This window comes from Macaca fascicularis, chromosome 17 (genome assembly GCF_037993035.2).
Source record: "Macaca fascicularis isolate 582-1 chromosome 17, T2T-MFA8v1.1".
Taxonomy (NCBI): domain Eukaryota; kingdom Metazoa; phylum Chordata; class Mammalia; order Primates; family Cercopithecidae; genus Macaca; species Macaca fascicularis.
The window spans coordinates 28,518,473-28,544,615 of record NC_088391.1 but is presented as its reverse complement, the minus strand read 5'-3'; the positions used below and the strand labels follow the sequence as shown (position 1 = coordinate 28,544,615).

General features: G+C 38.4%; 1 protein-coding gene and 1 pseudogene across 14 annotated transcripts in view; both read left to right on the top strand.

Moving 5' to 3' along the window:
* CAB39L (calcium binding protein 39 like) overlaps positions 1 to 26,143 on the top strand; it is a 136,467-nt gene that overhangs the window by 60,464 nt on the left and 49,860 nt on the right. For 10 of the 14 annotated variants that reach the window (XM_065533253.1, XM_065533257.1, XM_065533251.1 and 7 more), the window contains 2 exons: positions 6,579 to 6,721; positions 10,133 to 10,297. In XM_065533253.1, coding sequence (XP_065389325.1) covers positions 6,620 to 6,721; positions 10,133 to 10,297 — 267 coding nt within the window. In that variant the 5' untranslated portion in view covers positions 6,579 to 6,619. The remainder of the gene's footprint in view (positions 1 to 6,578; positions 6,722 to 10,132; positions 10,298 to 26,143) is intronic. The other 4 variants (XM_074022047.1, XM_074022048.1, XM_065533258.1 and 1 more) reach the window with 1 other exon arrangement.
* Positions 3,025 to 4,753, top strand: LOC141408987 (beta-citrylglutamate synthase B pseudogene; annotated as a pseudogene).

Here is a 26,143-nt window from a genome sequence, read left to right as displayed (position 1 = left end):
CCATGGTCTGAGAAGAACTGGGGGAGGCAGGAGAGTTCTGCCTTAATTTGCAGGGGTCTGGGTGCTGGAACTCAAGCATAGTTTAAGAATATGAGTTTTGATTTTCTTCAAAATGTGGTTCCCAAAATTGAAGAATAATGATCAGGTGAAATTTTAAAACATTGTTAAACTAATCTTATTACAATAAGTAGGTATAGGAAAGTATGAATATAATTTTTTAAAGGAGATTGTATCGAGGCAGTATACTGTGTGTTATTTCCCCGTTATATAACCCCATTTCCCCTAAAATGTTTGCTTTTTCCACTTAATAATAAGCTCCAAAGAACAAATATTGTGTTTTTCTTGTTCGTGGCTTTATCCCCAGTATTTAGCAAAGTGCCTGTGCTCAGTAATTACTCAGATTATTTATTCAATGAATAAATGAACAAACCCACCATCAGATGAAAAGGGGAGATAGTGGGCTGGGTGCGGTGGCTCACGCCTGTAATCCCAGCACTTTGGGAGGCTGAGGCGGGTGGATCACAAGGTCAGGAGATCAAGACCATCCTGGCTAACATGGTGAAACCCTGTCTCTACTAAAAATCCAAAAAAAAAAAAAAAAAAAAAAAAAAACAAAAAAACCTGGGCGTGGTGGTGGGCACCTGTAGTCCCAGCTACTCAGGAGGCTGAGGCAGGAGAATGATATGAACCCGAGAGGCAGAGCTTGCAGTGAGCTGAGATTGCGCTGCTGTACTCCAGCCCGGGTGAGGGTGCGAGACTCCCTCTCAAAAAAAAAAAAGGGGAGATAGTGAATCAGAAAATGCTAGCTAACCACCAGATTGAGTTGGAAACCCTGAAAACGTTTTTAATTCAAGTAAATTAGCATTAGCTTGTTACAGTGAAAACCAAGCAGAGTAATAATGGACAAAAGTCATATCATATCTATGATACCGTGTCATAATTTGTACTCTGGGCCGGGCGCGGTGGCTCAAGCCTGTAATCCCAGCACTTTGGGAGGCCGAGACGGGCGGATCACGAGGTCAGGAGATCGAGACCATCCTGGCTAACACGGTGAAACCCCGTCTCTACTAAAAAATACAAAAAAAAAAAAACTAGCCGGGCGAGGTGGCGGGCGCCTGTAGTCCCAGCTACTCAGGAGGCTGAGACAGGAGAATGGCATGGACCCGGGAGGCGGAGCTTGCAGTGAGCTGAGATCCGGCCACTGCACTCCAGCCTGGGCTACAGAGCGAGACTCCGTCTCAAAAAAAAAAAAAAAAAAAAAAAAAAAAAAAAAAAAAATTTGTACTCTGTTTTGGTGTCAGGGAGTATTTAAAATTCCTACAGTTATATATCTTTCCCTTAGTGCTGAAGAACTACAGGGAGAAAGAGAGCAATTACAGGCATATCTTATTTTATTGTGTTACACCTTTATTGTGCTTTGAAGACACTGTGTTTTTGAAAAATTGAAGGTTTATGGCAACCCTGCATTAAGGAAGTCTATTGGCACCATTTTTTTTCAACAGCATGTGCTCACTTTATATCTCTTGATACATTTTGTTAATTCTCACAATATTTCAAACTCTTTCATTGTTAGTACATATGTTATGGTGGTCTGTGATCAGCGATCTCTGATGGTACTATTGTAATTGTTTTGGGACACCACAAACTGTGCCCATAATCGATAAATGTTGCATGTGTTCTGACTGCTCCATCGACTGGCTGTTCCCCTGTCTCCCTTTCCTCAGGCCTCCCTGTTCCCTGAGATACAACAATACTGAAATTAGGCCAGCTCATAACCCTTTAAGTGGCCTCTAAGTGTTCAAGGAAAAGGAAGAATCACATATCTCTCACTTTAAATCAAAAGGTGGAAATGATTAGTCTTAGTGAGGAAGGCATATCCAGAGCTGAGGTAGGCTGAAAGCTAGGCCTTTTGCATCAGTAAGTTAGCCAAGTTGTGGATGCAAAGGAAAAGTTCTTGAAGAAAATGAAAAGTGCTACTCCAGTGAAAACACAAATAATAAGAAAACAAAACAGCTAATTGTTAATATGAAGAAAGTTTCAGTGGTCTGGATAGAAGATCAAACCAGACAGACATTCCCTTAAGCCTAGTCCAGAGCAAGGCCCCAACTCTCTTCAGTTCTATGAAGGCTGAGAGAGGAAAGGAAGATGCAGAAGAAAAGTCTGAAGCTAAAAGAGGTTGCTCCATGAGGTTTAAAGAAAGAAGCCGTCTCCAGAACATAAAAATGCAGGGGAAAGCAGCAAGTGCTGTTTATAGAAGCTGCAGCAAGTTATCCAGAAGATCTAGCTGAGATCATTGGTGAGGGTGGCCACACAAAACAACAGATTTTCAGTGTAGATGGAACACCCTTGTATTGGAAGAAGATGCCATCTAGGATTTTCATAGCTAGAAAGGAGGAGTGAGTGCCTGGCTTTAAAGGACAAGCTGACTCTCTACTTAGGAGCTAATGCAGCTGGTAACTTGAAGTAGAAGCTAATACTCATTTCCCATTCCAAAAACCCTAGGGCTTTTAAGAATTATGCTAAAACTATTTGGCCTGTGCTCTATAAATGGAACAACAAAGCCTAGATGACAGCATGGTTTACTGAATATTTTAAGCCTTCTGTTGAGACCCACTGCTCAGAATAAAAGATTCCTTTGAAAATGTTACTGCTTATTGACAATGCACCTCATCATCCAAGAGCTCTGATGGAGGTTTATAAGGAGCTTAATGTTGTTTTCATGCCTGTTAACATCCATTCTGCAGCCCATGGACAAAGGAATAATTTTGACTTTCCAAACTTGTTAAATAAATACATTTCATATGTTCATATTGTTCTAATAAAAGTTTAAAAAACGAAAGAAATATATTTCATAAGATGCAAGCTGCCATAGTGAGTGATTCCTCTAATGGATCTGGGCAAACTAAATAGAAAAATCTGCTGTAAAAGATTCACTATTCTAGATGCCATTAAGAACATTTGTGATTCATGGGAGGAGGTCAAAATATCAACATTTTCAGGAGTTCAGAAGAAGTTGATTCTAACTCTCATGGATGACTTTGAGGGGTTCAAGACTTCAGTGGAGGAGGTAACTGCCGATGCGGTGGAAATAACAAGGGAACAAGAATTAATAATAGAGCCTCAAGATGTGACTGAATTGCTGCAATTTCATGATAAAACTTGAACAGGTGAGGAATGTTGCTTCTATGGATGAGCAAAGAAAGTGGTTTCTTAAGATGGGATCTACTCCTGCTGAAAATGAAATGACAACAAAGGATTTAGAATATTACATAAAGTTAGCTGATAAAGCAGTGGCAGGGTTCGAGAGAACTGACTTCAATTTTGGAAGCAGTTCTACTGTGAGTAAAATGCTAACAAACTGCATCACATGCTATAGAGAAATCTTTCATGAAAGAAAGAGTCAAAGTAGCAAACTTTATTGTCTTTTTTTAAGAAATTGCCGGCGCGCGTGCACGCGCGGCAGACATCACATCCAAGAGGAAATAATCCAGGTAAGGAAGCACAAGCTAATCAAGATGTGTAGTTTTGTGGCTGCCAAGTTATGGTTTTTGACAGATCGTCACGTCGGGGAAGACTATCCTCAAAAAGAGATTTTACGAGCACTGAAGGCCAAATGTTGTGAGGAGGAACTGGACTTTAGGGCTGTGGTGATGGATGAGGTGGTGCTGACAATCGAGCAAGGAAACCTGGGTCTGCAGATCAATGGAGAGCTAATCACTGCCTACCCACAAGTGGTGGTAGAGTACCAACCCCTTGGGTGCAAAGTGATAGTGACATCACTGTTTTGCACCATCTAGAGAAGATGAGATGCTGGTTAATGAACCGACCTCAAGCCATCCTGAACTGCGTTAATAAGTTCTGGACATTTCAAGAGTTAACTGGCCATGGTGTTCCTCTGCTAGATACTTTCTCTTATGGTGGCCATGAAAATTTTGCTAAAACGATGATGAAGCGGAAGTACTGGAGTTCCCAGTGGTAGTAAAGAATATGCGGGGTCATAGAGGTAAAGCTGTTTTCTTGGCTCGAGATAAGCACCATTTGGCTGATCTAAGCCATCTTATTCACCAGGAAGCACCATAGCTGTTCCAGAAGTATGTTAAAGAGTCTCATGGACGGGATGTACGTGTCATTGTCATGGGAGGCCGTGTGGTTGGCACCATGTTAGGTTGTTCAACAGATGGGAGAATGCAAAGCAACTGCTCATTAGTTGGTGTGGGGATGATGTGCTCATTGAGTGAACAAGGGAAGCAGCTAGCTATCCAGGTGTCTAATATCCTGGGGATGGATGTGTGTGGCATTGACCTGTTGATGAAAGATGACGGCTCCTTCTGCGTCTGTGAGGCCAATGCAAATGTAGGTTTCATCGCCTTTGATAAAGCGTATCATAGGTCTAGATGTAGCTGGTATCATAGCAGACTATGCTGCCTCCCTTCTACCCTCTGGCCGGCTCACCCAGCGTATGTCCCTGCTCTCTGTGGTGTCCACTGCCAGTGAGACTAGTGAGCCGGAGCTGGGTCCCCCAGCCAGTACTGCTGTTGACAACATGAGTGCAAGTTCCAGCTCCGTTGACAGCGACCCTGAAAGCATGGAGTGGAGTGGAGGGAGAGCTGCTCACCAAGCTCCCAGGGGGCCTGTTCAACATGAACCAGCTGCTAGCCAATGAAATCAAACTACTGGTGGACTGACTCCACTGGTAATTAACCAACAAAACCCTTGTAAAACTTTCTTTCTTTTCTATTTTTTTTTTTTTTTTTTTTTTTTTTTTTGAGACGGAGTCTTGCTCTGTCGCCCAGGCTGGAGTGCAGTGGCCGGATCTCAGCTCACCGCAAGCTCCGCCTCCCGGGTTTACGCCATTCTCCTGCCTCAGCCTCCCGAGTAGCTGGGACTACAGGCGCTGCCACCTGGCCCGGCTACTTTTTTTGTATTTTTTTTTAGTAGAGACGGGGTTTCACCGTGTTAGCCAGGATGGTCTTGATCTCCCGACCTCGTGATCCGCCCGTCTCAGCCTCCCAAAGTGCTGGGATTACAGGCTTGAGCCACCGCACCCGGCCCTCTTTTCTATTTTTGAAACCAACTTGCAATGCTGTTCATGGAGGATGCTCAGGAAGATGAGATAAAATTAGTAGGATTAGTTGGAGAGAGTGGGAGATAGATGAGACCTCTGCTCGTAAGATGTTACTTTCATTTACAAATCCTACAAATAGAGAGGCAGAATAGGTGGGGTATAGAAAAATGTCAGGCTCTCATAGTTACCCTTTTAAACTGCTAGAAAATTTGTATACTCATAGGCCATGAGGAACAAAAAATTTTTTTTTCATGGTCCCTTGCTTTTGTTTTTGTACCAAAAAAACCCAGTTTTGCTACAAATATCTGAGTAGCATAACTTCACATTGTGTTGGAAGATTTGTCATTGAGGAAAACATCTGCTTAAATTACAGGAACTTTTATAGTATACAGCTCTGAAAATTCTGCCATTTCCTTATTAACTAGCAGCTTTAATTTGTAGTTTATGAAATCTTGAGGGACTCTTTTACTGGGATTTCTTATTTTTGTTTTTTGTTTTTTCCCCCTTAATTTGGTGGGAGGGTCAAAGTGACTATAACCCAATAAAGACTTCTTAATGACCAAAAAAAAAAAAAAAAAAAAGAAATCGCCACAGCTACTCCAGCCTTCAGCAACCAACACCCTGATCAGTCAGCAGCCATCAACATTAATACAAGACTCCAACCAGCAAAAAGATTAGGACTCACTGAAGGGTCAGGCAATAAATATTTTTATAAATTAAGTTATACATATTGTTTTCTTAGATATAATACTATTGCAAACTTAATAGACTGCTGTATAGCATAAATATAACTTTTATATGTGCTAGGAAAAACCAAATACACTGGCTTTATTGAGAAATTTGCTTTATTGCAATGGTCTGGAACTGAACCTACAGTATCTCCTAGGTATGTCTATACATGAATGCATTTGGCTTCTTTTTAAAATTCTACTTTAATGCAGAATATTTGATCATTAATTATTATGCATTCAGAGAATAAGTGTATATTTTTTAAAATAATGGAAAAAAGTATAATTGACTCAAAGAGTCAGAAATGTCTAGGACATTTAAGATAGAGTGATATCTAAACTACTGTGCCTTTCTCTTTAGTGAAATAATTCATTCACTATGTCATGGAACTTCTTGTAATAATAGCAACTAAGCATTACAGAATACATATAGCTAAACATTAGAGAATATATTTATTATTATTATCACTTTCTTTGGTCAAAATATCTAGTTTTACATATCAACTTGGACTCTAAAATTATTTCTTGTGTAATCCTTATGTTTCTATTGCAGGAAAGATTTTAAACTTTGTATAAAAACTTTCAAGCAAAACTTTAAAAATATCGTTTTAAAAATATATTTATTTAAATTTGGCGTAAAGCTTGAAACTCATTTTAATTTGATCACTTTTAACATTTCAGATTACTGAATTCATGTTATTGAAAATGTATAAGACATATTGGTATAAAAATTTAAGCATATTAAGAGTTAAAGTTATAATTTTTGTTGGCTTATTTGTTTTTAGCATTCCATATTGGAAGAAGAGCTTTCTACACGTGAAAAAAAATGCCCTTGTTTAGCAAATCACACAAAAATCCAGCAGAAATTGTGAAAATCCTGAAAGACAATTTGGCCATTTTGGAAAAGCAAGACAAAAAGACAGACAAGGTATGAGCTAAAACAGTAACATTATGATGAAAGTACATGCATTGCAATGCCAAAAACCAGTGTAAAAGCTTAATGAAGAATTCAGAATATGGTCTGTGATGTGCACATAGAGCCTCTATAAATAGATTGAAGTTGATTTCAGGTTTTATGAAACTGATTATTATTTAGTCTGTTGGGATGAACTTTAGGTTCATTCTCTAGAGACTCTGACCAACACTGGATCCCTCTAGACTACACAGCTTAAAGATCTAAAAGGTTATACTGGTGTGTAGTGTTACATTTACATGAAAGATAAAAAGTTTTTATTTAAAGATTGACTGATAGTTTCTGTTACGGTGAATCTCATTTTCATATGGTTTTAATGGAGCTTCCTCACAGGAATGTTAGTTATTCCTTCAAAGGGATATTGAATCCTATATATCCTATTTCTCTATAAAGTGACTAGTTTATGGCAAGATTCAAGATATCTATAAAAGAAATACACAAGTTCATAGTATCCTTCTATTCCAGTAAATGATACAATCTTGAATTCTACAAGGAGTACAGAAATAGCTTATTCCAATTCTACTACACTTTGTAATATTGAGCCAAATCTTGGCCCAAATAGAAGAAAAATGGCCTTTTTTGCAAGTATAAATCTAAATGGTAAAAAAGAGAAAAAAGAAAAAAAACCCTTTTACACATTTTCATTAGTAACTAGGAAAAGGCCAACTAAAACCACAATAAATTCACATTATGCAACTACTGCCTTGGCAAAAATGAAAAGATGTGATGATGTTAAGTGCTGACAAGGATGGAGAACAATGAGGACTTTTCATTAACTGTGGATGATGATGTATACATTTATGTAACTGCTTTGAAAACCAGTTTATTATTATCTGTGAAATATGAAGATATGCATGTACTAAAATCCTGCAGTGCCACTCCCAGTTGTAAACTCTAGAGGTATTCTTGCACATCTGTGCCAGGAAAAAGGTACAAGAATGTTCATAGCATTGTTGTTAATAAAAATCCCTCAATGGAAACAACCCAATGTCCATGAACAGTAGAACCAATAACAAAGTTGTGGTATAGGCATTAGTGTGGAACATTGGAAAGTGATAAAGAATTTCTGCCTACATGCAACAGCATAGATGAATTTCTCAAATATAATGTTGAATGAAAGAAGCAAATCATGAAAGGGTAATGTACTGGTCCATAAAGTTGAAAATCAGTGGAACTAAGCTATATTTTTTCAGCCTAAGTTTTCTCATCTATAAAATAGGAATAATAAGAAATGTAAAGACATGTTTGTCACAAGAGATATAAAAGTATTTACATCTGAACTGAAAGGAGCCTTCAGGTGACTCCTGGGTGCTGAAAATGTTCTGTTTCTTGACTGGGTGGTGGTCTAAAGATGTCTGCCTTATGATTATTCTTAACTCTCTCTTAAACATACTCTCTATGTATGTTTAAAGCACTCTTCTGTGGCCATATCTCACAATTTAAGATGCTTCCGGTCTAGTACATTAAGGATTGCTTCAGTCAGGCTATTAAGGATATGAAAAATTACTTTTTAAAAGTACTGTCAAAATTAGCCAGGCATGGTGGCGGATGCCTGTAATCCCACCTACTAGGGAGTATGAGACTGGAGAATCGCTTGAACCCAGGAGGCAGAGGCTGCAGTGAGTTGAGATCATGCCGTTGCACTCCAACCTGGGTGACAAGAGCAAAACTCCATCTCAAAAATAAATAAATAAATAAATAAAAGTAGTGTCACCCAAGAAGCAGAGCTAGAGACAAATAAAAATAAATAAATAATAAAAGTAGCATAATGCTACCATGAGTTATTTTTATGTAATTTGCCTTATTCTACTCATTTCCTTCTTCATTTACTTTTTTTTTTTTTTTTTTTTGAGACGGAGTCTCGCTCTGTCGCCCAGGCTGGAGTGCAGTGGCCGGATCTCAGCTCACCGCAAGCTCCGCCTCCCGGGTCCACGCCATTCTCCTGCCTCAGCCTCCCGAGTAGCTGGGACTACAGGCACCCGCCACCTCGCCCAGCTAGTTTTTTTTTGTATTTTTTAGTAGAGACGGGGTTTCACCGTGTTAGCCAGGATGGTCTCGATCTCCTGACCTCGTGATCCGCCCGTCTCGGCCTCCCAAAGTGCTGGAATTACAGGCTTGAGCCACCGCGCCCGGCCCCTCCTTCTTCATTTATAATGATTACAGTATTATACTTAAAAGTAATAAAAGTATATTTCTTTTAAAATATTCAGACAAATTATTAACTAAATTAGTCTGCTCTCCTTTCCTAACTATATTAATTTAAAAGATTTTTAAATTGAGATATAATTAACATACCATATAATTCACTATTTAAAGTGTACAATTCATTGGTTTTTAGTACATTCACAAGGTTTTGCAACCATCACCACTATCTAATTCTAGAACATTTTCATCACCCGCAAAAGAAACCCTGGAGCCATTAGTAGTCATTGCTTATTTCCCTCTTCCCCAGGCCCTAATACCCACTAATCTATGTACTTTCTGCCTCTATGGATTTGCCTACTATTCTTTAAAATATAGTGAGGTTTTTTTTTAAGTTTCATTGATAGCAAAAAAGACAGTGATTCTGTATGAGGAATAAATGAATTGACAAAGAACTCTTATGAGTTTTGACAATTTACAATCGTATACTTGGACCATTCAAAAATCAAAAGAATAGGAATTTGTTGAAAAACCTTAACACAATGCTTTAAATAAAGATTAGCAGCTACTGATAAGTCTTCAAAATGGAATCAATTTAATTTTCAAGAATAAAGTTTATGTTGAATTGCTAGCAAAATTAGACAATGAGTGTGGTTTAAAAGATTATTGGGTTGGATGCGATGGCTTATGCCTGTAATCCCAACACTTTAGGAGGCTGAGGTGGACAAATTACGAGGTCAGGAGATCGAGGCCATCCTGGCTGACGCGGTGAAACCCCATCTCTACTAAAAATACAAAAATTAGCTGGGCATGGGGGTGGGCGCCTGTAGTCCCAGCTACTTGGGAGGCTGAGGCAGGAGAATGGTGTGAACCCAGGAGGTGGAGCTTGCAGTGAGCCGAGATTGTGCCACTGCATTCCAGACTGGGCAACAGAGCAAGACCCCATCTAAAAAAAAAAAAAAAAAAGATTATTTAATGTATGTTGACTAAGTAGAAATACCAGAGAGCTTTTTTATATAAATAAATTTTATAATATTTATAATATTTTCCAAAATGAAAAAGGCAGTGCTTACTGTTTTTGTTTGTTTGTAACTGTACCATCAATTATAAATAAACAGAGCCCAAGACCAAGAAGTGGTTTTTTGGATTATTCGTTTGTTTGTTTATAGCCTAAAAATTTTGATTTTGATTCTTTTAACTGTTAGCATACTTTTTGGTCACTAGGCTTCAGAAGAAGTGTCGAAATCACTGCAAGCAATGAAAGAAATTCTGTGTGGTACAAATGAAAAAGAACCCCCAACAGAAGCAGTGGCTCAGCTAGCACAAGAACTCTACAATAGTGGCCTGCTGGTGACCCTGATAGCCGACTTGCAGCTGATAGACTTTGAGGTAAACCAGCTGTAAAAGGACGCCAGTGGTGCTTTTCAATTTTAACATATATCTATCACTATTTCGACTTTTACTTTTCATTATTGCTTTCCGTATGTTATTTTTTAAAGTTTTCTCTAAAACGTCTACAATTAATCTATTTTTTACAAAAGCAAAAAGCCAAACTATAGTTAAGTTTTATGCTGCTAGGTAGCAAAACTAATGGCTAATAGAAGTAATAATAAGAAATGACATTTGTTGAATGCTTGCTATATGCCAGGTACAGTTTCAAGCATTTAGCTCACTGAATTCTTAAAACTATCTTTGCGTTTAATACTGTATTATTAGCCCCCATGTTATAGATAAAGAACCTAAAGTTCAAAGATATTAAGTAATTTGCCCAAAGTCACTCACTTACTTCAGAGCTTCAAATTCAGACAATTCTTTTAATGAACACATTAGACTAATGATTTAAGAAATGTGTTAATTGCTAGTAATATGTTTATCTCCTTTTGAAAGCAATTATAACCTCATTTACCTAAATAATACATTGACTAAGTAAAACAAAAGCTTAGAAATATAAGTGGTGAATATGTGTAGTCATTTTATTATCTATTGTGTAACTCAGAGGTTGTGATTTTTCAGTGAGAAATGGATACATAGGCAAGTTCGGGCATTGACTGTTGAGGTGACAGAAGTCCTGGTTTGGCTTTGTTGCTTTGTTTCTACCATAATACCAATTTTGTTCCTATTGGGTAGGTACTTGGGTCTCCATTCATTCTCAGAGATAGAGGAGATATGTAAAGTGAATTGCTTTTCATTTTGTTCACTGAATAAGTGGAAGGAAAACTAACGACAGTGATTACCATGATTAGAACAAGATCAGGTCAGGGCTCTGGGGATCTGTGGAAATAGTAGCCCACAGCTCTCTGCACAAGTTAGACCAGGGAAGATTTTTAGCAGCTGAAGCAGAGGAGGAGGAGTGCAGAGCCAGGAGGCATGCAGTCCAGTTGTGGCTAGAAGCAAGACCAAGTGGGGACGCGGAAGGGCCTGGACTTCAGCTCATCCTTTCAGTTACAGCTGTCTTTTTCTTTCTTTCCCTTCCTTATTCAATCTCTGCCTTTGACATTTTCTGACCCATAACCTTTTTCTTTTTCCTCTTGCTTGGCTTGCTCACTCTCCCTCTCCATCTTAGGTCCCATTTCCTCTGAAAACCAGCTATATGTGAAATAATAGTCTTACTGTATGTATATACTTTTCTGTTTCTTTTATTTAATTTAAAATTAGGTATTATGAACACTTGTAGAAGCTGTGGCATAGTGAAAAAAACACTTGACTCGGAATGAGAATTGCTTAGAGTCCCAGCTCTGCTATTTCATGGTCAGTAACTTAACTGCTTTGAGCTTAAGCTTTCTCATCTATAAAATAGGAGTAATATGAACTTACAGCGTTGTTTTAAATATTAAACTAAATAAAAATATATACATATATATGTTGTGTTATATAGGGACACTAAATACGAATGCAAACAGTATACAAATGTCAAGTAGTTGTATTCTTTCATTTCCTCTTTTTCTCAAACTCAAGAACTAAAGTTAAATGTAAGCTGGTTTGTTTTTGTTATAACCCTTGATTTTTTTTTTTTTTTGTTATAACCCTTAATTTTTTTTTAGATTTAGTTGGTCAGTGACTATAAATAGGAAAACGATTCCCTATTCTTATAGTATTATAGTTTTATAAATTTACTATTGTTTTGCTCATTTCTCTGAGAACAGCAGCATATTAAGCTACTAATTCATAAGTATGCTTGAGTTAGTTTATGAGATTAACCCAATTTGCAGTGGAGTGCTGGAAGGAATATGACTAAGGATGGTTATGTTTTGAAGAATGAGTCAGGGATGAGAGGTCGTCAGGTTCAGTGACCTGGAGAAGCCTTGAGCAGCCACAGAACCTCAGGTTCAAAGTGCTCTCCAAGAATTGGGGAGTTAGGGAGGAGTATACCAAAGAAAAACTTTGGGTGTCTTACGACTTTCTTTGGCATTGGCTCAGATAACAAAAGTGGAACATAAGAAACAGTTATGTAAGTTCCCCTTCTTTTACGTGGCATAACAAATACAAATTAAAATTTTTGAGAAGAAGTTAATTTAAAAATTATTTTGGAAGTAAGACATTTAGTTCCCTAAAATAGACTTGTACATTATTGTCAAGTAAACTTTATTCTCTGGAATCCTTGGAGAAAGGAAGTATCTTTCTGAACATTTGAATTTTCCATATAGCTGAAGATTAAGCCTTCAAATGTGGAGTTAAATTGATTACTCTTGTGGATTACTTTAATTTTTAAAATAAAATGTATTATATACTTGCCTTCCCTCCTGAATAATATAAGTTTTAAAACTGATGATTCAAAACTATTATGAAGATTTGTTATTGTGATAATAAGATAGCAGGCAACTCTTAACTTTGTTTATTCAATTGACGTGACACATACCTAGAACGTAATTATAAGTGAACATGATACTCCATAGATGCAGCCATCCTCCTTCTCTAGCCCGTAGAAAAGTATACACTTCTTGGTCGAATGAATAAATGAATGAATGAAAAGGAGTGAAAGTTTAGTACAGTTCAATTGTAAGCATTTCAACTACATACAGTATTTTCAGAAAGGAGGCGCTTCCTTCCTGCCATTATTAGGCTACTTGTAGAAACCTACTATGTTATCTCTATGAACTGGAGGCGTGGACGATCAGCCTGCAGGCGGCAACTCTCCTTCTCAAGCCTAAAGTATCTATATAAGCTAGTGACAACTTGATAAAATTCCGTCTGACTTCAAACTTACTCCAACGACACAGAACCCCCCACTCCCATGTCTTTTGGTTCATGGCTTGCACTGGGACAATCACTTCTATGTTACCTTGAGTACTAGGACTGTGTTTGCCATACATAGTGGCATGTTTGTATGTGAATTGATTGAATGAATGTAGTAATGAGAATGAGAGATCAAAGCAGAGGTAAAAGAATTGGACCAAAAGAAGGTGTCAGGACACACCAGTGAGCTATTTTTCTGGAGGAATTAGTAAATTGTTTAGAAGATAATTCAAACTCTTTGGAGTGATGATGATATGATTTCAGTAAGTGAATAGCCTCTCCTGGTGCTTCTTTGGAGAGAACAACAGTCATTTGACTGTAAAATTTCTGGTATGTTTTGATAACAGAAAGGAAAAATTATTATTTTAAGGATGGACTACAGCTTTTGCCAGATAACCTAGGAGAATGGCACATTCTTTACAGAGAAAAAAAGTGAATTTTTATTTAGAAGATACCATGATTGGCTTTTTTGTTAGTTTGAAAGGCTGAAGTCTCTAGACAATTTCTGGAACGAAAAGACTGAAAGAAAAAAGCTTAGATTTCCTTGGCAGAGAAAAGTAACAGAAATTTGAGAAATGCCCTCTTTGGCTAAGGTTGATAGGAGTAGGAAATAGAAGAAAGATAGGAGAAAGGTTTGGAGGGAGGGAGAGAGAGGGATCCAGAACCATGACAAAAGGAAGGTGTTCATGGAGAAAGATGATCAGGAAGACTGAGGAACCTTTCATCTTTCATAAAAGTGATCTGTAGACTTCCACTTGAAGGTGTTTCTGCACTGTGCTGTAATTATCCTTTGTTCATCTTAAACCTTTGTAAAGGAACTCTGTACTAATCATACATGTTGAGGCCGGGCACGGTGGCTCATGACTGTAATCCCAGCACTTTGGGAGGCCGAGGCGGGTGGATCACGAGGTCAGGAGATCGAGACCATCCTGGCTAACATGGTGAAACTTCATCTCTATTAAAAATATAAAAATTAGCCGGGCGTGGTGGCGGGCCCCTGTAGTCCCAGCTACTCAGGAGGCTGAGGCAGGAGAATGGCATGAACCTGGGAGGCGGAGCTTGCAGTGAGCCAAGATTGCACCACTGAACTCCAACCTGGGTGACGGAGCGAGACTCCATCTCAAAACAAAAACAAAGCAACAACAACAACAACAACACATGTTGAGTGAAGAAGGGATGGTTTTCTATACTTGGAGTAAACTGAGTGTTGAAAAAATAAACAGTTGCTGGAAACAAGGCAAGGAATGGGGGTTGAAGGGTGCTAGGAGCAGGGGTTTGGAACCCTGAGCTGACAGCAGTGATGGTGGCTGGCAGCACTGACTTAGACTGGGTAGCAGGGACTGACTCAGGAATCTTTGACAAACCCACTTCTCTGTCAGGAATCTAGAGGAAAGTGGCCCATTGGGGTAGGGACAATACTGGAGGATCCTGCTATCTTCATGTGAATAATGGCTAGGAGGTCGGCCTTCGGGTTAAATAAAAATCTCATTATGTAGCTATAAATTTTTATCTAATCCTTTAAGCCTTAAAATTGCAGACAGACAAGAACCATTTCAGCATACTATTATGAGGTTCAAAAAATGATTTGTGACTGAGTTTGCAAGGCTTCTGATTTTTATGGGCTCAGGATCAAACTCAGCTGTGTTTTTTGAGGTTTGGCTACTATTCAAAACACAGCTTTATACTCTTTGATGTTTTGAAACACAACGTGATAAGAGATCAAAGGAGGGAAAATGTATTGCCTATAAGGTCTGATACATTCATTTTAAAGGCAGGTGTGCCTTGCAAAACTAGGATGGATGCAAAGTGAACTGTTCAGGCTGAATAAGCAGCTCAAAGAAGCAGAAAATTGTCTTCTGTGGTAACTTAATCCCTAATGATTATTTCTTGCCACATTAAAAAAAGAAAATTAGCAAAACAGGCCCAGCACAGTGGCTCACGCCTATAATCCCAGCACTTTGGGAGGCTGAGGTGGGAGGATTGCTTAAGCCCAGGAGTTTGAGACCCCCTGGGCAACATGGCAAAACCCTGTCTCAACAAAAAATTAAAAAAAAAAAAAAAATAGCAGGCCATGCATGCCTGTGGTCCCAGCTACTCAGGAGGCTAAGGTGGAAGAATCACAGTGGTTGAGGCTACAGTGAGCCAAGATTGTGCCACTGCACTCCAGCTTGGGTAATAGAATGAGACCCTGTCTCAAAAGAAAAAAAAAAAAAAAAGCAAAAGAAACACTCCAGGATCAACTTTTCTGCTTTTCATTAAGCCATTTTGTAGTCCTACATTTTGTAAATGTTTATCCTCTAACAATCTTTTTCTATTCCCTGGACCTGATTAAAGTGGTCCTTGGCCAGGCGCGGTGGCTCCTGCCTGTAATCCCAGCATTTTGGGAAACCTGAGGTCAGGGGTTCGAGACCAGCCTGGCCAATGTGGCAAAACCCCATCTGTACTAAAAATATAAAAATTAGCTCTGGCCATGGTGGCATGCACCTGTAATCCCAGCTACTCAGGAGGCGGAGGCAGGAGAATAGCTTGAACCCGGGAGGTGGAGGTTGCAGTGAGCCAAGATCGCACCATTGTACTCCATCCTGGGCAACGAGAATGAAACTCCATCTCAAAAAAAAAAAAAAGACAAAGAAAAAAAAAAGTGGTTCTTTACCTTTGGTTTTATTACTGTAAAAATATAACAGAAATTGTAAAGCCTTAAAATACCAGCTTTGACTGTACTTCATACATTTAACAATTTGAAATGCTTACTATGCATGTCAGCCATTGATTTTATTTAATTATATTTGGTCTTGGTTTTATTTGATTGTTTATATATTTCGTGCTCATCACTGGACAAATTAAAGAATTTACAATCTCAGGTAGGGAAATACTATGTCATAGAAAATGGAATTTTATGTTATCATTACCCTATTGCCCTCCTAAAATTAATGAAGATAAGCTTTAGAAGGCCTTTATCCTAAAGAGGAATGTAATTTATGGGTGATTAAAAATGGCATTTGGCATCAGGCTCTTAATTAGATGTGAAACCTGTTAGTTATTTGTAATAAAATTAAGACAGTGACCATTAGTTTGATTGTACCAGACATTTTAAGGAATGTCATCTGCATGAGGATGAAGGCTGCTTGCGCTGTGTATAACATGTTGTGTCTGCCCGCTCCCTGTCCTTTCTGGGGAATGCTCCCTCCTTCTCCACTCACATGGTTACCATGGGAACAACCATTTTGGGTGACATGACACCCTGGACAACACACAGCTGAATGACCTGCAAGTGGATATCTGACCAAAAGAGGGCCAGAGGCTTTCTGCAGGAATTCTGGAACTAGAACTGAGACAGAACCCCAGTATCTAGCCAGGTGCTAAAGATAGTAAATGCAGTTTTTCCATCAGTGGCCATATTTTTCACTATGTGGACTAAAGAAACAGAAGAAGCCAGCCTGCAGAGACAATAGAATGACAAAGATATTGGGACAGTGGGGTAGATAATCTCCCATATAAATTCCAACAGATAGATTTCATGTAATATGTAAATTTAATTATATTTAAATTTTTTTGAGAGCAACTTTGAGCTAGCTTGTACTTTCATTCCCTGTATCTTTCCCAATATGTATAAATTAGTTCAATTTGAATTTTAGTCCCCAGCAAGATCCCTCACTCATCCATTCAGTGGCCACCCCTCACCCTGCAGACTGTTCTGCCTCTCTACTTCTGCTACTGAAATTCAGCACAACCATTTGCTCCCACCCACCTCAACTCCCCCGCAACACACCAGCAAGAATAGAGAAGTCCATGACTTCAGTGGCTATAATTTTCATTTTTTAAAATTATGATACAATTTATAAATAGTAACATTCACCCTTTTTAGTGCACAGTTCTGTAATGAAGAACAGTTCCATCACCCTAAAAAATTTTCCTATGCTGGCAGGGCGTGGTGGCTCATGCCTGTAATCCCAGCACTTTGGGAGGCCAAGGTGGGCAGATCACGAGGTCAGGAGATTGAGACCATCCTGGCCAACATGGTAAAACCCTGTGTCTACTAAAAATACAAAAATTAACCAGGTGTGGTGGTGTGCACCTGTAGTCCCAGCTACTTGGGAGGTTGAAGCAGGAGAATCGCTTGAACCTGGCAGGCGGAGGTTGCAGTGAGCTGAGATTGTGCCACTTCAGCCCAGGCAACAGAGCAAGACCTTGTCTCAAAAGAAAAAAAAAAAAATTATCCTATGCCTCTTTGTAATCAGCTCCTTTTCCTGTCCCCAGCCTCTGGCAACCATTGATCAGTTTTCAGTCCTTATATTTTCACCATTGCAAAAAGATTGGGTAAACAGAATCATATGTATGTAGCCTTTTCAGCCTGGCTTCTGTCCGCATAATGCATTTGAGATTCATCCATGTTGTTGCCATGTATTAGGAGTCTGTGGCTTTTTATTGCTGAGTAGTAGTCCTTTGCATGGATGGACCACAGTTCATTTATCGATTCCCCACTTGTAGGATATTTTACATATTTCCAGTTTCTAGCAATTACAAATAAAGCGGCCATAACCATTTATGTATAGTATTTAGTGTGAACATAGGTTTTCATTTCACTTAGATAAATACCTAGGAGTGGGGCTGTTGGGGAATGTCAACTTTTGTTTTGTTTTGTTGTTTTATTTTAGCCATTCTAATAAGGGTTTGTGATATCTCATTGTGATTTTAATTTGGATTTCCCTAATGACTAATGATGTTGAGCATCTTTTCATGTACATTTTTGCCACTATGTACTCTTCTTTTATGAAGTATCTATTCAGATCTTTTGCCCCCTTTTAATTTTGTTGCTGAATTTTGAGAATTCTTTATATACTGTATAAAAGTCAATGGCTTATGTTTAAAGTGGGTGTTTTCTAGTCTCTGCTTTCTTTTCTCGTTTCCCTTTTCTCATCTATCCATGAGGGATGCTCTTTTTCAGCAATTATTCTGGTTGCTGTGACTGCTGTTCACTACCTATTTCTTCTCTCCTTTTCTCTTTTCTTATTTGATTTTAGTTAATACTTCCATATATATCATTCATTCAGCAAATAATTGTGGAGCATTTCATGTTAAAGCTGACTTTTTTGAATTTGCCAGCAAACACAAGGGCTGCTTCTTCAGGTTTGGGACCTTATTGGTCACATTATATGTAACCTGAGAATTGCCAGCTAATTTTTGGCATTTTGGGTCATTTCTGGATGTTGCTTCTTTATTATCAAAGTTACTTTGAGAGTTTTTTTCTTTTTTTCTGGCCACTCCTGAGTCCAGGACTTGAGATCTGGCAACCTGTGGGTTGCAAAAAACTGGTTTTGAAATAGTTACGGTTTCACTCCAGTTAGATTTGGCATGACAAATTGAGAACTACAAAGATTAACGTGTAATGTAGAGATCATTATTCACCAGCTTGTACCTGTTTCAGTGTTCTGTAATCCTTTCTATTCTAATCCTTTCCTCTGTTTTGGGAGTCAGTCCCTGGTAGCAGAACTTGTTTTTGTTATCCACAGGGGGCTTCCTTTGCCTTTGCACCCATTTGCTAATGAACTAGAAGAATGTTTTCCTCTGTGTAAAAGTTGGATAGAGTTCTGTGGAGCTTCATTTCTACTGTTCACTGGAATGCTGTATGGAATGTTCTTGCGGCATTTCACTGGGAAGTATGAAAAACATGTTCCTATGACATTTCAAAGAGGGTTGATATTTATTCTGCAATATTACACTGTAGGGTCTAGAAATTTTGAACAAAACATGATTTCTTTCATTTTAAAACCAATTTATGCTTACAGCTATATCTTTTTTTATACAGCAAATATAGTCTTTAACATCAGTATAGTCTTTAACCATCAGTGGCAGGATCTCAGCTCACTGCCACCTACACCTCCCACCTACACCTCTCAGGCTCAAGTGATCCTCCCACCTCAGCCTCCCAAATAGCTGGGACTGTAGGCGTATGCCACTACACCCAGCTAATTTTTGTATTTTTTTTTTTTTTGTAGAGATGGGTTTTCACCATGTTGCCAAGACTGATCTCAAACTCCTGGGGTTCAACTGATCCTCTAGCCTTGGCCTCTCAAAGTGCTAGAATTACAGGCATGAGCCACCATGCCCAGCCTATAAACATTTTTTCGTGTTTTTAAATTATGAGAGCAACTGATTTTAAAGTATCCTTTTCAATTGAAGATTCACTTCCTAATTGGTTTTTGTGTGAACATAAGTTTTCATTTCTCTGTGATAGATGCAAAGAGCACAATTGCTGTTATGGTTAGCTGCATGTTTAGCTGTTTCAGGAACTGCTAAAGTGTTTTCCAGATTGGCTATACTGTTTTACATTTCCACCACAATCTATGAGTACGGTTTTTCTTCATTCTTGCCAGCATTTGATGTTGTTGCTGTTTTTTACTGTAGCCATTTTGATAGGCATGTAGTAATAGTTCATTGTGGTTTTGATTTTCATTTCCCTAATGGTTAACGATGTTGAACATCTTTTATGTACTTGTTGCCATCTGTATATCCTCTTTGGTAAAATGTCTCTTCATGTCTTTTACCCATTTTCTCTTTTTTGTTTATTTTTATTTTATTTTTTAAGTAGAGATGGGATCTTGCTATGTTGCCCAGGCTACTCTCAAACTCCTGGCTCAAGCAATCTGCCTGCTTCAGCTTTCCAAAGTAATTTCATGCCTGGGATTATAGGCACGGGCCACCCCACCCCGCCTTTTGTCCATTTTCTAGTTAGATTGTTTGTTTGTTTGAGGCAGGACCTTGGTCTGTTGCCCAGGCTGGAATTCAGTGGCACAATCTCAGTTCACTGCAGCTTCTGCCTCTAGGGCTCAAGCGATTCTTGTGCCTCAGCCTCCCGAGTAGCTGGGATTACAGGCATGCACCACCACACCCAGCTAATTTTTGTATTTTTAGTAGAGACAAGGTTTCACCATGTTGGTCAGCCTGGTCTCAAACTCCTGACCTCAGGTGATCTACCTGCCTTAGCCTCCCAAAACACTGGGATTACATGAGTGAGCCACCATGCCTGGCAGATTGCTTGTTTTTTATACTATTAAGTTTTTTGGGCTTTGGTTGGGGGGTTGGGTTTCGGAGAGAGAACATTTGGAGAGCATGGGTTGTTTTTTTTTTTAGACAGAGTGTCGCTCTTGTTGCCCAGGTTTGAGTGCAATGGCACGATCTCAGCCCACTGCAGCCTCTGCCTCCTGGGTTCAGACGATTCCCTTGCCTCAGCCTCCCGAGTAGCTGGGATTACAGGTGCATGCCACCACACCTGGCTAATTTTTGTATTTTTAGTAGAGATGGGATTTTACCATCTTAGCCATGCTGGTCTCGAACTCCTGACCTCGTGAGAGCATGGGTTTTTATTTATTTCCTTTTTCTCTTTTTAATTTTTGTGGGTACATAGTAGGCAGTGTATATGAGATATTTTAGTACAGGCATGTAATGTGTAATAACCACACCATGGAAATTTGGGTATCCATCCTCTCAAGCATTTATCCTTGGTGTTACTGGATCTTATTCATTGTTTCTATTGTTTTTTGTACCCATTAACCATCCCCATCCCCCATACACATACTCCCCTACTACCTTCCTAGCCTCTGGTAACCATGCTTCTATTCTTGATTTTCATGAGTTCATTTGTTTTAATTTTTAGATACTACAAATAACTGAGAGCATCTGATGTTTGTCTTTCTGTGCCTGGTTTATTTCACTTAAAATAATGACTTCCAGTTCCATCCATGTTGTTGCAATGACAGAAAAGGAATGATCCTTTTTATGGCTGAATAGTACTTTATTGTATATAGGTACCACATTTTCTTTATCCTCATTTTGTCATCTGTTTTTGGACACTTAGGTTGTTTCCAAATCTTGGCTATTGTGAACAATACTATTAACAAATATGGGAGTGTAAATATCTCTTTTATATACTGATTTCCTTTCTTTTGGGCATATACCTAAGAGTAGGATTGCTAAATCGTATGGTAGCTCTATTTGTAGTTTTTTTTTTTTTTTCTTTGAGATGGAATCTTGCTCTGTTGCCCAGGCTGGAGTGCAGTGGCGCGATCTTGGCTCACTGCAAGCTCCTCCTCCCAGGTTCACGCCATTCTCCTGCCTCATCCTCCCGAGTAGCTGGGACTACAGTGCCCGCCACTAGGCCCTGCTAATGTTTTTGTATTTTTAGTAGAGACGGGGTTTCACCACGTTAGCCAGGATGGTCTCGATCTCCTGACCTCGTGATCTGCCTGCCTCAGCCTCCCAAAGTGCTGGGATTACAGGCTTGAGCCACCACACCCAGCCTCTATTTGTAGTTTTCTGAGGAACCTCCAAATTGTTCTCCATAGCAGTTGTACCAATTTACATTCCTACCAACAGCATATGAAGTTTTCCTTTTCCCCACATCCTCACCAGCAATAGTTGTTACCTGACATTTAGATAAAAGGCATTTTAACTGTGGTGAGATGATATCTCATTGTAGTTTTGATTTGCATTTCTCTGATAATCAGTGATGTTGACCACCTTTTCATAGAAGGCCTGTGTTCTGTAGGTTGTCTTTTTACTTTGTTGATTGTATCCTTCACTGTGCAGAAGCTTTTAAATTTGATGTGGTCCCATTTGTCCATTTTTGCTTTGATTGCCTGTGCTTGTGGGGTTTTGCTCAAGAAGTTTTTGCCCAGACCAAGGTCGTGGAGAGTTTCCCTAATATTTTCTTTTAGTAGCTTCATAGTTTCATAGATCTTAGATAAAAGTCTTTAATCCATTTTGATTTTTGTATGTGACAAGAAATAGGGGTCTAATTTCATTCTTCTGCATATGAATATTCAGTTTTCTTTGCACAATTTGTTGAAGACTGTCTTATGTTCTCAGCATCTTTGTAAAAAATGAGTTCACTGTAGGTGCGTAAATTTGTTTCTGGGTTCTTTGTTCTGTTCCATTGATCTGTGTGTCTGTTTTTATGCCAGTACCATGCTGTTTTGGTTACTATGTAGCTCTGTAGTATAATTCAAAGTCAAGTCATGTGATTTCTTCAGTTTTGTTCTTTTTGCTCAGGAAAGTTTTGGCTATTCTGTGTTTTTTGTGGCTCCATGTAAATTTTGGATGGTTTTTTCTATTTCAATGAAGAATGTCATTGGTACTTTGACAGGGATTGCACTGAATCTGTAGATTATGTTGGGTAGTATGAACATTTTAACAATATTGTTTCTTTCAATCCATGGACATGAGTATCTTTCCTTCTTTGCATGTCCTCTTTAATTTCTTTCATCAGTTTTTTTATACTTTTCATTATGGAGATTTTTTACTTCTTTGGTTAAGTTAATTTCTAGGTATTTATTTATTTGTTGCTATTATAAATGGGATTTCTTTTTTGATTTCTTTTTCAGCTTGTTCACTGTTAGCACATAGAAATGCTGCTGATTTTTGTATGTTGATTTTTGTATCCTGCAACTTTATTGAATTTGCTCATCAATTCTAATATTTTTTTTGTGGAGTCTTTAGTTTTTTCCAAATATAAGGTCATATCATCTGCAAACAAGGATAATTTGACTTTTCCAATTTGGATGCCCTTCATTTCATTCTCTTGTTTGATTGCTCTGGCTAAGACTTCCAATATTATGTTGAATAATGGTGGTAAAAGTTATCATGTTCCAGATCTAAGATCTGCTACTGTTGTATTGGGATCTATCTCTCACTTTAGCTCTAATAATATTTGCTCTTCATTTCATTCTGTTGTTTGATTGCTCTAGCTAAGACTTCCAATATTATGTTGAATAACAGTGTTAAAAGTTATCATGTCCCAGATCTGAGATCTGCTACTGTTGTATTGGGATGTATCTCTCACTTTAGTTCTAATAATGTTTGTTTTACATATCTGGATGCTCCAGTGTTTGGTGCATATATATTTACAATTGTTATATCCTCTTGCTGAAATGACCCCTTTGTTATTATATAATGACTTTCTTTGTCTCTTCTTACAGTTTTTGTCTTGAAATCTGTTTTGTCTGATGTAAGTATAGCTACTCCTCCTTGGTTTTGTTTGTTTGTTTTCATTAGCATGGAATATCTTTTTCCATGTCTTTATTTTCAGTCCATGTGTATCTTCATAGGTGAGGTGTGTTTCTTGTAGGCAACAGATCATCTGGGTCTTGTTTTTTTCATCCATTCAACCACTCTATGTCTTTTTTTTTTTTGAGACAGGGTCTCACTCTGTCATCCAGGCTGGAGTGCAGTAGCACAGTCACAGCTCACTGAACCGTTGACCTCCTGGGCTCAGGTGATCCTTACACCTCAGCCTCCCAAGTAGCCACTCTGTGTCTTTTGATTGCAGACTTTAGTCCATTTACATACAATGTTATTACTGACAAGTAGGGGCTTACTCCTGCCATTTTGTTATTTGTTTTCTGGTTGTTTTTTATTGTTTCTTCCTTCTTTTTTTTTTTTTTTTTTTTTTTTTGAGACGGAGTCTCGCTCTGTCGCCTAGGCTGGAGTGCAGTGGCCGGATCTCAGCTCACTGCAAGCTCCGCCTCCCGGGTTTACGCCATTCTCCTGCCTCAGCCTCCCGATTAGCTGGGACTACAGGCGCCCGCCACCTCGCCCGGCTAGTTTTTTGTACTTTTTAAGTAGAGACGGGGTTTCACCGTGTTAGCCAGGATGGTCTCGATCTCCTGACCTCGTGATCCACCCGTTTCGGCCTCCCAGAGTGCTGGGATTACAGGCTTGAGCCACCGCGCCCGGCCTGTTTCTTCCTTCTTTGCTTCCATTCTGTCTTCCTTTTAGTGAATGTGATTTTCTCTGGTGGTGTGCTTTAATTTCTTGTTTTTTATTTTTTGTGTATCCATTGTATGTTTTTTTATTTGAGGTTACCATGAGGCATGCATATACCATCTTATAACCCATTGTTTTAGGCTGATGACAACTTAATACTAATTACATAAAGAAATGCACAGAAAGAAAACTAGTAAGAGCCCTACACCTTAACTTCCTCCACTGCTTTTTAACTTTTTGTTGTTTCTCTTTGTGTCTTATTGTACTGTTTATACCTTGAAAAGTTGTTAATATTTTTGGTTGGTTCATCATTTAGTCTTTCTCCTTAAGACAAGAGTAGTTTACACACAACCATTACAGTGTTATACTATTCTGTGTTTTTCTATGTGCTTCCTATTTCCAGTGGATTTTATACCTTCAGATGATTTCTTCTTGCTCATTAACATCCTTTTCTTTCACATTGGAGAAGTACCTTTAGCATTTCTTGTAGGATGGGTCTAGTATTGATCAAATCCCTCAGCTTTTGTTTGTCTGGGAAAGTCTTTAATTCTCCTTCGTGCCTGAAGGGTATTTTCACCAGATATACTATTCTAGGGTAAAAGATTTGTTTCCTTCAGCACATTAAATATGTCATGCCACTCTCTCCTGGCCTGTAAGGTTTCCACTGAAAAGTCTGCTGCCAGATGTATTGCAGCTCCATTGTATGTTATTTGTTTCTTTTCACCTGCTGCTTTTAGGATTTTTTTTTTTTTTTTTTTTTTTTTTTTTTTTTTTTTTTTTTTTTTTTTTTTTACGTTGGGAGTTTGAATTAAATGCTTTGAAGTAGTCTTCTTTGGTGTAGGTCTGCTTGGTGTTCTATCACCTTCTTATATTTGAATATTCATATCTTTCTCTAGGTTTGGGAAGTTCTCGGATATTATCTCTTAGAGTAAGTTTTTTACCCCTATCTCTTTTTCTACCTCCTCTTTAAGGTCAGAAAGTCTTAGATTTGCCTTTTTTAGACTATTCCCTAGATATTGTAGGCATTCTTCATTGGTTTTTATTCTTTTTTCTTTTGTCTCCTCTAACTGCATGTTTTCGGATAGCCTGTCTGCAAGCCACTAATTCTTTCTTCTGCTTAATCAATTCTGTCATTAAGAGGCTCTGATGCATTCTTCAGTATGTCAATTGCATTTTCAACTCTAGAATTTCTACTTGATTATTTTTAATTATTTCAATCTCTGTATTAAATTTAATCTCTGTATTAAATTTATGATAGAATTCTGAATTCTTTCTCTGTGTTATCTTGAATTTCTTTGAGTTTCCTCAAAACAGTGATTTTGAATTCTCTGTCTGAAAGGTCATATATCTTTGTTCTCCCAGGATTGGTCCCTGGTGTCTTATTTAGTTCAATTGCTGAGGTTATATTTTCTTGGATGGTGTTAGTGCTTGTAGATATTTCTCAGTATCTGACAGGACAGTGAGATCTAGGCAATCTCATTAATCCTTAATTTCCTTATTTATAATATATATATACATATTTACATTTGTACATTTTAGAAAACATATATTATAAATCCTTGCTTTCTTTTTTATAATATGTATATTATAAGGTTGTTGTATGCATGCCAGAAAAAAATTAACAAAAAGAATATGAAATTTTAAAAAAATAAGGTTGTTGTGGAAATTGGATAATACCTGTAAAACTCTTAGCATAAGTGCCTGGCACAGAGTAAGCACTCAGTATTTGCTGCTGTGAAGGTGGAGGTAGAGGTAGTAGGGAAGAGGAGGTACTGATCAATGTGGCAAAGGACATGGTTGTAGTACAGAGAGTGGCACTCATCCCAGGGGAGAATACTCCTGAACTGAATCTTAAAGAACGACAGAGTTCATGAAAAATGAAAGCGCATTGGCAAAGATATAGAACCATATAAAATGTTGTGTATATGTGCTGCAGCAATTTGGTGCTAATAGAACTTGATGTAGGAATTGGAAATGATAGTTAGCTGATGAGACTGGAAAAGTTGGCCACTGTCACGTCATTGAAGGTACTGGGCTTTTTTCTTTCTTTCTTTTTTTTTTGACACGAAGTCTTGCTCTGTTGCCTAGGCTGGAGTGCAGTGGCATGATCTTGGCTCACTGCAACCTCTGCCTCCCAGGTTCAAGCGATTCTTCTGCCTCAGCCTCCCAAGTTGCTGGGACTACAGGTGTGCACCACCACAGTTGGTTAATTTTTGTATTTTTACTAGAGATGGGGTTTCA